The 12,321-nt window shown below is 45.7% G+C and overlaps 1 protein-coding gene across 4 annotated transcripts in view; it reads left to right on the top strand.

Moving 5' to 3' along the window:
* TRRAP (transformation/transcription domain associated protein) overlaps positions 1-12,321 on the top strand; it is a 159,371-nt gene that overhangs the window by 77,560 nt on the left and 69,490 nt on the right. For all 4 annotated transcript variants that reach the window (XM_081889018.1, XM_081889020.1, XM_081889021.1 and 1 more), the window contains 8 exons: positions 3-149; positions 365-567; positions 4,642-4,763; positions 6,098-6,311; positions 8,829-9,008; positions 10,016-10,162; positions 10,836-10,955; positions 11,505-11,792. In XM_081889018.1, coding sequence (XP_081745144.1) covers positions 3-149; positions 365-567; positions 4,642-4,763; positions 6,098-6,311; positions 8,829-9,008; positions 10,016-10,162; positions 10,836-10,955; positions 11,505-11,792 — 1,421 coding nt within the window. The remainder of the gene's footprint in view (positions 1-2; positions 150-364; positions 568-4,641; positions 4,764-6,097; positions 6,312-8,828; positions 9,009-10,015; positions 10,163-10,835; positions 10,956-11,504; positions 11,793-12,321) is intronic.

The raw sequence follows: 12,321 nt of genomic DNA on the forward strand, positions 1-12,321 counted from the left end.
AGGTACTTTAATGATTTTGAAGTCTGCATGCAGCAACAATCCCAGCTACATAGACAGATTGATTTCGGTCTTCATGCGATCTCTCCAGAAGATGGTGAGGGAACACTTAAACCAACAGTCCCAGGCAGGGGCAGCAGAAGCAAACACAGGTAATAGCTTGCAACTCCTTGTTGGCAAGGCTAAGCTGAGTCTTACAGTAATGTTATTCCTTGATATAGGGATTGGACTGCGTTTTGAAGGCTTTCCGTTTCAAAGTGTGCCCAAAACTAGGGAAGATTCAGACATGGTTTTCAATAGAAAAACCCTAAATCGTCATGTACATGATCAAATAATGCGTGTGGCTCAATTCTGATTTTGTCTGCAGCTGGTACAAGTGAATTGGTCATGCTGAGCTTGGACTTGGTGAAAACTCGCCTTGCTGTGATGAGCATGGAAATGAGGAAAAACTTCATCCAAGCTATTCTGACATCCCTCATTGAGAAGTCAAACGACGCAAAAATCCTCCGCGCTGTGGTCAAAATTGTGGAAGAATGGGTGAAGAACAACTCTCCAATGGCTGCCAACCAGGTACCGTATTTTTCGCACTATAGGACGCACCGGTCCGTAGGACGCACCTAGATTTTGGGGGGGGGGAAATAAAGGGGGGGAAAATATTTTTTCCCCCCCAGGCGCGGGGCTGGGGCGGGGGAAGCCCGAGCTTCCCCCTCCCCCAGAACGGGACCCAGAGCCATGCCGAAGCTGCGCGCAGCTTTGGCATCGCTCTGGGAGCTTGCAGGGCTGGGGGAGGAGGAAGCCCTCCGCCAGCCTCCAAACCATGTCGGGAGACAGCGGGAAGGCGCGCTGCGCCTCTCCTGCTGTCCCCCGAGTTTGCGGGGCTGGCAACGGGGAGGAGCAGGCTTCTCCCCCCCCGCCAGCCTTCTAACCGTGTCGGGAGACAGCGGGATGGCGCGCTGCGCCTCTCCCACTGTCGCCCGAGTTTGCGGGGCTGGCGACGGGGAGGAGCAGGCTTCTGTCCCCTGCCAGCCTTCTAACCAAGTCGGGTGACAGCGGGAAGGGCGCGCTGCTCCTCTGCCGCTGTCTCCCGAGTTTGTGGGGCTGGCGATGGGGAGGAGCAGGCTTCTCCCCCCCGCCAGCCTTCTAACCAAGTCGGGGGACAGTGGGATGGCAGCGTTCCGCCTCCCTGCTGCCCCCCGAGCTTGTGGGGCTGGCGGTGGGGCTCTCCTGAAGCCTGGAGAGCGAGAGGGGTCGGTGCGCACCGACCCCTCTTGCTCTCCAGGCTTCAGCGAAAGCCTGCATTCGCACCATAGGATGCACACACATTTCCCCTTCATTTTTGGAGGGGAAAAAGTGCGTCCTATAGTGCGAAAAATACGGTAATCTAAAGAGACTTCCTGTAGAGAGAGCAAAAGAAACTTCCTACTGTAGTTTTGTCTTGTTAGATGTTCATGTTGTAGTAGTTGAAGTTCCAGATGAGGGTTCAAATACCACGCCAGACACAAAACTCACTTGGTGTCTTCAGTCCAATTAACTTCACCAGCTTGTTGTGGGTGGGGAACCATGTATGCTATTCCAAGCTCTTTGGAGAAAGGGAAGCATAAAAATGTAACACATTTTATTTATTTAAGGTATTTATATATAGCTTTTCAGGCAGACCTACCCAAGCAGTTTGCTGAAGAATATTACAACAATAGGCACCAATTATTATTTTTAATGTTACAATAAAAGGAAAATACAGCTTGTTTGCTTAGAAGAAGCTATTGTTTCTGCTTCTCCAGTCCTCTCAGGGCAAGACAGTCCTTTAGACACCCCTGTGGTGGCAGTTGGTGGAGGGAAGGGCGGCTGTGGGAACTAGGTGGTGGCAATTCCCCAATTTACTTTATTCTCCCCTCCCCTTCAGGGCAAGATGGCCTAGTGGTGGGAGTTAAAAGAAAACATTGAAAGTTGAATGAGCACAGTTCCTTACTGGGCGGGGTAGGGCCCATTTGGCCCTCCAGATGTTGCTAGACTACAGCACCCATCATCCCTGACCACTGGCCTGACTGGCAGAGAGTGATGGGAGTTGTGATCCAAGGCATCCGGAGAGCTACAGGTTCCCTGCCCCTTGTAATAGGGTTTGCTTTTAATTGCATTTTCCTATTGAAAGGACGTGTTCCAAAAGTAAACATTGACTCTAGGATAACATGTCAATGCTTCTTTATTGCTGCGTTTTACAGTATTTTTTTGGAAGAGGGATAGAGAGCATAATGGACCCCAGTAGCCACTACTTGTTCTCTTCCTGTTTGGGTTTTCTCTGTTTAAGTCCAGGGAATGCTCCAAAGTGATGGCATCAAGGGATTACAAACACACCCACCCACCCACCCACACGTGCTGTAACATTGCTCACATTCTCTTTCTTGTGTGTGCACAAGGGGAATTTTGTATCAAATATCACACCCGTTTTTGCGTGACTCCACAAGCAAAGCAGTTCTCAGATTTCGTGGCTGTCAAGGATGGCTCAAAGCCAATCCTGCTGTAGAATTCTCCCTGTAACGATTTGGCTGACGTTTTACATTAATCCTGCAGCTGATAAGTAGGCAAGGACATAGTTATCCGCACATTTCGCAGTGTATAAGCCCTGTGGTTTTTCACTCTTAAAAAAATTCAAACTCCCATAAAACCTCTAAATCTTGCTGTAGCTTTTGAACCATACTCTTTGCCGCTTTGTTCGTATCCTTGGCTCTTTGCATTTTGGACTTAAATTGTAGTGGTTTTAATGCTTCACTCTTATTTATTGTATTACATATTTTACTTTTTTAAAAAACCAAGAAACCTGTTTTGTGGTGTGTTTCCCTTCAAACTTTTTGCTGCAGGGCAAAATGTAAATAAGTGTGAAAGCAGTGTTTCATGTAGTCTGAAGGGATGCGGGTGGCGCTGTGGGTTAAACCACAGAGCCTAGGACTTGCCAATCAGAAGGTCGGCGGTTTGAATCCCCGCGACGGGGTGAGCTCCCGTTGCTCGGTCCTGTCAACCTAGCAGTTTGAAAGCACGTCAAAGTGCAAGTAGATAAATAGGTACCGCTCCAGTGGGAAAGTAAACGGCATTTCTGTGCGCTGCTCTGGTTCGCCAGAAGCGGCTTAGTCATGCTGGCCACATGACCCGGAAGCTGTACGCCAGCTCCCTCGGCCAATAAAGCGAGAGGAGCGCCGCAACCCCACAGTCGGTCACGACTGGACCTAACGGTCAGGGGTCCCTTTACCTTTACCTAAGGTTTATTGACATAGTGCATGGCTGTTTGGCCGAAGTCATAGGTAAATTAGTTGTATACTCAGTGATGTCTTGACAGGAGAAGGGAATAAAGAAACCAACGAGGGTGAAGCAGAACAACATTTTAGTCCACACAATAGGAACCCCAGTGCACACCTAACCCTGCAGTACAGAGCCTCCAGTCTCCATCTCACGGAGTCAATCTAAGAGGATACAATGGTCAGTGGCATCAAAAAGCCACAGAGATATTGGAAAGATGGATAACTTTTAATTGCACTCATTGGATGTCAGGCGTAGGTCAGCGATTTAAACAATAAAGCACCCAGTGTCCACAAAGTTAACCCGTTATTCAAAGAAACGAAACAGCTCAGTCATAGCTGTCACACAATCCTTCCCAGTAGGTCTTGCCCCTATGAAGCAGTTGCATGGCCTGAAGGTCCTCACCTTCCCACTGCTTTCGTAAGACTCCTCTCTTGGTACCTTCCCCAGCAGCCTATGGCTCCGTCATTGAGTTTCTCGTTGCTCCACCCTCAGTTCTTTCAGTTCTTTCTGTGTTCTGGGAGACCAGAGGAGAGGGGACCTGGTCGCCTCAGGATGGGAAGACTTCCTGGCTTCTTCAGCACCCAGCCTCCACTCTGCCTCTTGCCTCTCTCCGCCGCCACCTTCTCTCCTTCTTCTGAGTCTGGACTTCTCTCTGGCACAGTCTCTTCCTGCTCACTAAACCCTGTTGCCTCTTCAGCTTCCAACACTTCCTCCCATTCTGCTCCCTCTGACCACTCAGCATCATCCCACCACCAATCCCATGGCTCTGAGCCTTCTTTCCCTGGGGGGGTTCCCTTGGGGGTTCCCTGGCTGGGGCCTCCCGCCACTCCCTCTGTATCCAGCTAGTTCGTGACATTGGATTGCTGGTGGGTATCCCATAAGTTCCCACCTCCCATAATTTTCTTTTGTACTTCTGCAAAACCTGGGTGTACCCTTGTGCTTGCTGGTCCCTGCCAGTTGAGTGTAAATAGTGCTGTTTTGGCTATGTAAGCAATGGTATGCACAATCTGAATACCGGAAATAGGGGAAGGGCTGTAGCTCAGAGGTAGAGCATCTACTTTGCATCTGAAATGTCCCAGATTCAACCCCCAGCATCTCCAGGGAAAGCTGGGGGAAACTGCCTGAAATCGTAGATAGCTGCTGCCAGTCAGGGTAGACAAGACTGATCTGAATCACTGTAAGGTTGTTTCCTATGTTTCTAAAGAGAGGAAAAGATGTAATTGCCACTATGTCTGCATGCTAGGACCAGCACATGGAAATCCCATATAGTCCATAGTGTTTTGAGGATGCCAGCGCTCCACAATTTCAAAGGCAAAGTGAAAAACTAATTGCTTTCTTCTTTTTCTTTTCAAACAGACACCTACGCTCCGAGAGAAGTCCATTTTGCTAGTAAAAATGATGACCTACATTGAAAAACGTTTTCCAGAAGACCTTGAATTAAATGCCCAGTTTTTAGACCTTGTTAACTATGTCTATAGGTAATTATAGCAATTAATCAACTGGTTCAGCTTACTGGTTCATAATTTGGGCCATGTATGACCTTAATAACATACCATCAATCTCTTAAAGCTAATCTAGATGAGTTTTTAGGTGGAAGGGGCGGGTTAAAGTAACTATTCTTCAAAGTTTCATGGAATTTCCTTGTTCATACCTTCAAATCCTAGGTCAGTCTGCATTTTCTTTGCTAGGTGAAATCAATATATACCGTGGCACATGTTAAATGCACTAATCGCGTGCCAAATTACACGGTGTTCCACAAATAATCAGGGATTGCAAGAGTTCAGAATTTTTTATTTTATAATAAAATATAATTAAATTGAGGTGTTTTTTTTTTTTTTGCAATTTGTTAAATCCCAAAATCTTCCCTATAAAGCATGTGAACATACTTATTTATTATTGGATTTATATCCCACCTTTTCTTCAAGGAGCTCTAGATCCATTTACATGCAAAGCATATCCTCTACCAGGAAGCTATTACCCACCCATATTCCTATATTCTTGTTTGTCCATGTGTATATTACAGACACAAGACCTAGGAAGTTCTCCCTAGGGTGTGTCTTCACCTCTGAGAGCACAGTCTCCGTAGGTCAGAGCTTTCCAAACTGTTCATGTTGGTGACACACTTCTTAGACATGCGTCATTTTGCCACACAGTGCTTCAGCTTTGCATCATTTCACGACACAGCAATTCAGTTCTACTAGCAAACTGGAGGTTAAGCTAACCCCTTTTCAACCCCGAAAGGAGCTTTCATGTGACACACCTACACACTGCAGCTGACATGCTAATGTGTCGCTACGCATAGTTTGGAAAGCTCCGCTCTTGGTATTTTCAAGTTCTGCTGTGATTGACCCTGCAAGTAGAAACTTTCATATGTTTAAAAGGGCACTGGGTCGTTCAGAGGCTTCTGAGCAGGTTCAACTGAAAGTTCATAGAAACCCCTTTCAGATCCTTTTGCTTGGTGAGTTAAGCCTGAGACAAGCCCTGACACTTCACCTGTGGGGACATTGGGGTGGACAGGGCTTAGCCCTGTACTGCTTTGAACCTTGCATGTTCAGGAGAATGGTTGAAGAAGGGTTTTGTCTACCTGCAGTGTTGGAAATAGGGCTGAGAAGTATTCTGGGATTCCCCCAGCGCCTTCCAATGTATGTCGGCAACACAGAAGCAAAGCGTACACTCCAGAAAAAGATGGATCCTCCTACCGTCTGATTTCTTTCATGCAAACTCATCCTGTGATTCATGCCCCTCTACCTTTTGTCACCCCCCCATCTCTGCTTTGCAAGTTCTGTGTTTTTAAATGCTGCTTTTTTCCTAGGGACGAAAACCTTTCGGGCAGCGAGCTTACCGCTAAACTTGAACCAGCCTTCCTTTCGGGACTCCGTTGTGCTCAGCCGCTCATCAGAGCCAAATTTTTCGAGGTTTTTGACAACTCCATGAAGCGCCGTGTCTATGAGCGCCTGCTTTATATCACCTGTTCTCAAAACTGGGAAGCCATGGGAAACCACTTTTGGATCAAGCAGTGCATTGAGGTAGGAGTGTGTGTGATGTGAATGTTTGTAGCATGATAAATGCATGTGGTCTGCCTAACCTCTTGAATATCATTAGAATTAAATTTACACATTTTCAGTAGGAAATTATACATACCCTACTAAAGTCCCAAAGTGATTTACGATCAAAGTAAAGAATACAATAAAAACCACAAAATTATAATCAGAATTTAAAAATATAGTATCGTATCACTGGTGCTGCCCAAAGGCCTGGGAAAACAAAAATGTATTTGCCTTGTGCTGAAACAGTGTTGTTGTTTTTTGTAATTCACTTTGATTTTTTTCTTGTAATCAAACCGTATATAAATTTTATGAAAAGAAAAAACGAAAAAACAAATACATCCTATTTGCTTCCTATCCCTGAACTGCTAAGATTCTGTATGAACTTCAGTAAATGTTGATAAGTTGACGAATGTGCGTACGGCAGCACAAATGAAAGCAGGCAGTCACCTGCTAGTCATTTGTCATTGTTCATGAGTGTAACCTGGAAATCTTTGAGATTATGTAGATGCACGTAAGATCGTCCTTGTTCTCTTGCAATAGTTGACAACCTCCACCTTTCATATATTCCCTGTAATATATGCATCTGTGTTGAACAATGAAGGATAAATCAAGTTAATAAGGCGAAAGCTCAGAAGCTAAGAGGAATACAAAGCACTTTCTGATTGAAGATGAAATAATGTGGATTCAATACATAACCTAAATGCTTGCTGTGTGAATACTAAACAATTACTTAAACACTAAACAAGAGAACTGAATGGGAAGCAATTACTTTAATGTGGCAAGCTACCCCCTACCCCTCAAAATAATTAGTGCTCATAACTGCAGGGGGGTTAGGCGGGGAATAGCCAGGCACGTAAAAGAATGATGTGTTTTAGCTTTTCATTCTAGCTGCTGTTCAGCTACTTTTTTTTGGGGGGGGGGGAAGAAAAAAGAAGAAGTATGGTTGCGTTTTAGGTGCGAGAGAGAACTGATCTAGGCATCCTGACTATATCCTCCTTTTGTTGGTTCCGTCATTTTTATATTCCGCCCTTCCTCTCATAGGGAGCACTGGGTAGCTTACAATAAAAATAATCCAAGGACAATTTTAAAGAGGCCTTAACATCCCTTAAGGCCAGAGGTTTCCTTCCTCTAGAACCTCCTTAAACCTCCGCTGCCTTGTGGCTATACTCATTGGTGAGAGAGGCTTTGGGACTAACCCCTGATAAATAATCTTTTATCTGCTGCCTTGTGGGACAACTGCGGGAAATGAAAAGGCCAAGGAATAAACCCTACACAGATCCAGAGTGGAATCCCTAACCCAGTTGGATGGCGCTTTGTATGGCTCCTCCTGGCAACTCCTGAAGCCAAGCTGGTGCCAAATGTACTGTTCTGCTTCCCTGTGGACCACATCAGCGAGGCTGAGGGAAGGGTCTTGTTGTCCGGGCAGCCCAGGGCTTCCCCATATACTAGCCTTCAGCCAGAAAGGCAGTCAAAACGTTGCTTTTAGATAGCTGCTTTAGATATTTTGAGTGCCGTGTTACCGACTATTGCTTTCTACTGCCATCTTGTGCTCTTTTGTACTGATCTCCCTAAGGAGGAAGAACAGGATATAAATGATTTCAAACAACCAAAAATAAACAACTGCCTAAGCGAGTGAATTAAAAAAATGGAAGCAGATGCTTCCAATCCCTTCCTCGCAGCTGCACCAGGGAAGGAGAGGGTCACAAACATCATTTTTAGCATTGCATCTGAACTAGTCCAGTAAGTTTCCCTGCTCCCCAATGGAATCTAATTCCAGGAATAGGCAGGATTCATGCGACGAGTTCTGCTGATAGCAAGAACATAAGAGCCCTGCTCAAATCAGGCCAGCATTCTGTTCTCAAAGTGGCAAACTAGAAACCTGTGAAACGCTTGCAAGCAGGACCTAAGTATAACAGCCCCCTCCCCACTTGTGATTCCCAGCAGATGTTATTCGTTGACCTAATGCCTCCAGTAGCAGAACTTTGCCCTCCATGAATTTATCTAATAGTATTTTAAAGCCATTCTGGTCAGTGGCTGTTGCTCCCTCTAGTTCCATCCTTTAACTAATGCACTTTGTGATGTCCCTTTTTTTTTGGTCCTCAATGTTCCCTAAACTCAAGTGGTCTAGCCAAGGAACGTGAAACTCCCCTCTTGGATATGGGTTGCCTAGACTGGCATGGAATGTCCTGGGAGAGGCAAACGCCTGATTGGTTCTTAGCCAGGATTTGCAAACCCTGGGCCAGATGGGAAATGTGGTTTATCATTCCTGCAGATGTGTCACTAAACCGTGATTAAAGCCAGCAAAGGAAAGGGAGACTTTGGCGCAGAGGGAATGGGAGGTTGCCTGTAGCTTAATCCCAGTCATCTTGGCCATGAGAAGAGTTCTGCACAAGGGCGCTTACTTACAAGTGGTAATAAAATAAACATGCAGGAGTTCTGTGGTATGTTAGTCTCAAAAACCAAATAGTTTCATGACTGCTTTTAAAACCTATTTAGCTCTTGTTGGCTGTATGTGAAAGAAACACCACAATTGGGACCAGCTGCCAAGGTGCCATGCTGCCATCCATCACAAATGTCATCAACTTAGCTGACAGCCACGACCGGGCAGCATTTGCTATGGTGACCCACGTCAAGCAGGAGCCTCGCGAAAGAGAAAACAGTGAATCTAAGGAAGAGGTAACTTGGTTTTCGTATTGCAATATGCCTTTTCGTTTAAAAATAATTCCATTTAACACGTGAGCACGTCTCATTCTGAGTTTATTTTGTTCAATACTGTCTCTTCCGACTGGCAGTCACTCTAATAGTCTTGGGCAGGAATCTTTCTGAGCCCTGGTCATTTTCATTACGGATTGAATCTGGGGCCTTCTGCATGCAAAACAGGTTTTTTACCCTCTGGGCTATTACCCCCTCCCCTGAAGGAACAGCCCTTTCCCACCTAGAGCAAAAGTCATGACCCCATCAGCCCTACACCAATTCCTGTCTACTCTGACTGATCTCTGCTCTCCAAGGTCTCAGGCAATTACTTTTTCCCCAGCCCTGGCACTCGAGATCCTTTTACCCAGTAATGACGACAATTGAACCGGGGGATCTACTGCTTGTAAAGCTTCTGCTTATCACTTAGCTATGGGCATTCCCAAAATAAATGTCAAAATATTTATTTATTTATTTGAAACTAACAAGTTGGCTTCAAAGCCATTGCTTTGGTCGACTTCTTTGTTGCAGGCCATGATTGCTGGTTCATAGGACTAAGCAAGCCAATGTTTTTGGAAAGCAAAACATCTCTGCAGAAGCCCCCCCTCCGCCAGCTGTGTAGGAGGAGGAAAGGGAAGTTTGCTGTGGGTCAGCTGTGTAATTTTAGTTTTCAAAAGTCATTGGATTCAAACCCTTATCAGCCCCAGCCAGCATTGCCAGTGGATAGGGATGGTAGGAGCTGTTGTCCTGTAGCATCAGTTGGACCACAGGTTAGCCAGCCTTGCTCTAAACCATGATTGAAAGTTTACATTCCAGCCCAAATTGCTCTCTTTGAAATTCACTTCAAAAGAGGTTTTGTCCTGCAGCATCATTGCTCAGCCAACACAGGTCTGAATTCATGCATTTGTTCCACATGTTGAGATCTTTGTACTTTAGTGTCTCTTTATATCATCTCAGACCTCATGTCTTTTTTCTTTTTTTCTTCTTTTTAGGATGTGGAGATAGACATTGAGTTGGCTCCAGGTGATCAGACAAGTACACCCAAAACCAAAGAGCTTTCTGAAAAGGACATTGGCAACCAGTTGCATATGCTAACCAACCGGCACGATAAATTTCTCGACTCTCTTCGAGAAGTGAAGGTTGGTCCTTTGCTAGATGCCTTGGGTTGTTCCTTAGGAATGGCGGTGTATAAGGTAAAGGTACCCCTGCCCGTCAGGGCCAGTCATGACCAACTAGGGTTGCGCGCTCATCTTGCTCAAGAGGCCAGGAGCTGGCGCTGTCCGAAGACACTTCCAGGTCACGTGGCCAGCGTGACGAAGCTGCATCTGGCGAGCCAGCACCAGCGCCGCACACGGAAATGCCGTTTACCTTCCCGCTAGAAAGCGGTCCCTATTTATCTACTTGCACCCGGGGGTGCTTTCGAACTGCTAGGTTGGCAGGAGCTGGGACTGAACGACGGGAGCTCACCCCGCCGCGGGGATTCGAACCGCTGACCTTACAATCAGCAAGTCCTAGGCACTGAGGTTTTACCCACAGCTCCACCCGCGTCCCTTATGGTGGTGTATACCATAAGGTATACACCATGGCGGTGTATACCCATTTAAAATTAGTTAATAACCGTGCATAGGATTACGTGGTGTTTGTCATAGTATTGCTGCAGCTGTTCCATAGCTGTGCTGTGGAATAAGACTATGAGGTATGAATTGCTGGTCTTTATGTATAGAGTCATGGCCTGGGGGCGGGGGAGGGGAGGCAGGCGAAGGAAGCTCCTTCATCATTCAATATGCCTAACCGTATTGATTTTATTTCAAGACTGGAGCCCTGCTAAGTGCCTTTGTGCAGCTGTGCCATATTTCCACGCCCTTAGCTGAAAGGACTTGGATCCAGCTGTTCTCCAGATTGTGGAAAATCCTATCGGATAGACAGCAACATGTGAGTGTGAATTTTTTATTATTACAACAAAGCACATTTTGAGAAAAGGTGTGGGAAAAAATCTGAAACATTTTAAAATTACTAATTTTTTTGGTCGCCTCTCATGCTGTATATTGCAACTGCAGAAAGCATGTAAAACTTGGGAGGAATTAAGCGCAGTCAGTGAAAGAGAGAGATTCAAATTTTCTTGGGAATAATATATTAGAGAAATCACTAGTTCACCGTTTGCCAAACTTGGGCCAGGACTTGTATTTTATAAATGTAGGCAATTAAGAAAACTTCCTTCAGTAATAGTTGATGATCTCCAATTTTACTTGGTTTTGTTGTATATAGCAAACTGCTTGTTTTTCCCCACAATACAGGCAGTATGTAAGCACTTTTATAAATAGTATTTCTGAGACTAGAAGTACACATTTCAGCATCTTTGCTATTTGAGATCATTGCATGAGAACTGTCCCAATATATTGAGGTTTCTGTGTTGAAATGACTTGATTGCTTTAACACAAAGATTCAGCAGTTTTTCCTACCCTCCTATCTCTTCTCTCTCAGGCCCTTGCGGGAGAAATTAGCCCATTCCTGTGTAGCGGGAGCCATCAAGTGCAGCGGGACTGCCAGCCTAGTGCACTGAACTGTTTTGTGGAGGCCATGTCTCAGTGTGTCCCTCCCATTCCAATCAGGCCCTGTGTGCTGAAGTACCTGGGTAAAACACACAACCTCTGGTTCCGTTCAACTCTGATGCTGGAGCACCAAGCCTTTGAGAAGGGACTCAGTCTCCAGATTAAGCCTAAGCACTGCACTGAGTTTTATGAGCAGGAAAGCATAACTCCTCCTCAACAGGTAGGGAGCAATGTTTTCAGTTTGCAGAGTTCAAAAGTGATAGTAGTCAAAGTCGCTATTTCTTTACCTCAGGATCTGCAACCCAGAGTGGGTTCAGATCTTGGCTAAGAGAAACCTTGGTTGCTTCAGCTGTTATTAAAGCTAGCGGATTGTTTTAACTGTATTTGTGTGCTGGGAGGGAAGAATTTGCATTAAGAAATGACTCTGGTGAGGAGAACCCTGTTCCCAAGCTTGGCTTTACAGTGGTACCTCGGGTTACATACGTTTCAGGTTACAGACTCCGCTAACCCAGAAATAGTACCTCGGGTTAAGAACTTTGCTTCAGGATGAGAACAGAAATCGCGCGGTGGCAGCGGGAGGCCCCATTAGCTAAAGAGGTGCTTCAGGTTAAGAACAGTTTCAGGTTAAGAACAGACCTCTGGAACGAATTAAGTACTTAATCCGAGATACCACTGCGTAAGTTTGTGAACCAAGGTTAGCAGTACGTCTTTCTTGGCCCTTGGTGGCTGAATTTTTCCAGCACACTCCG

Source organism: Podarcis melisellensis, assembly GCF_964234715.1.
Source record: "Podarcis melisellensis genome assembly, chromosome: 14".
NCBI classification, from domain to species: domain Eukaryota; kingdom Metazoa; phylum Chordata; class Lepidosauria; order Squamata; family Lacertidae; genus Podarcis; species Podarcis melisellensis.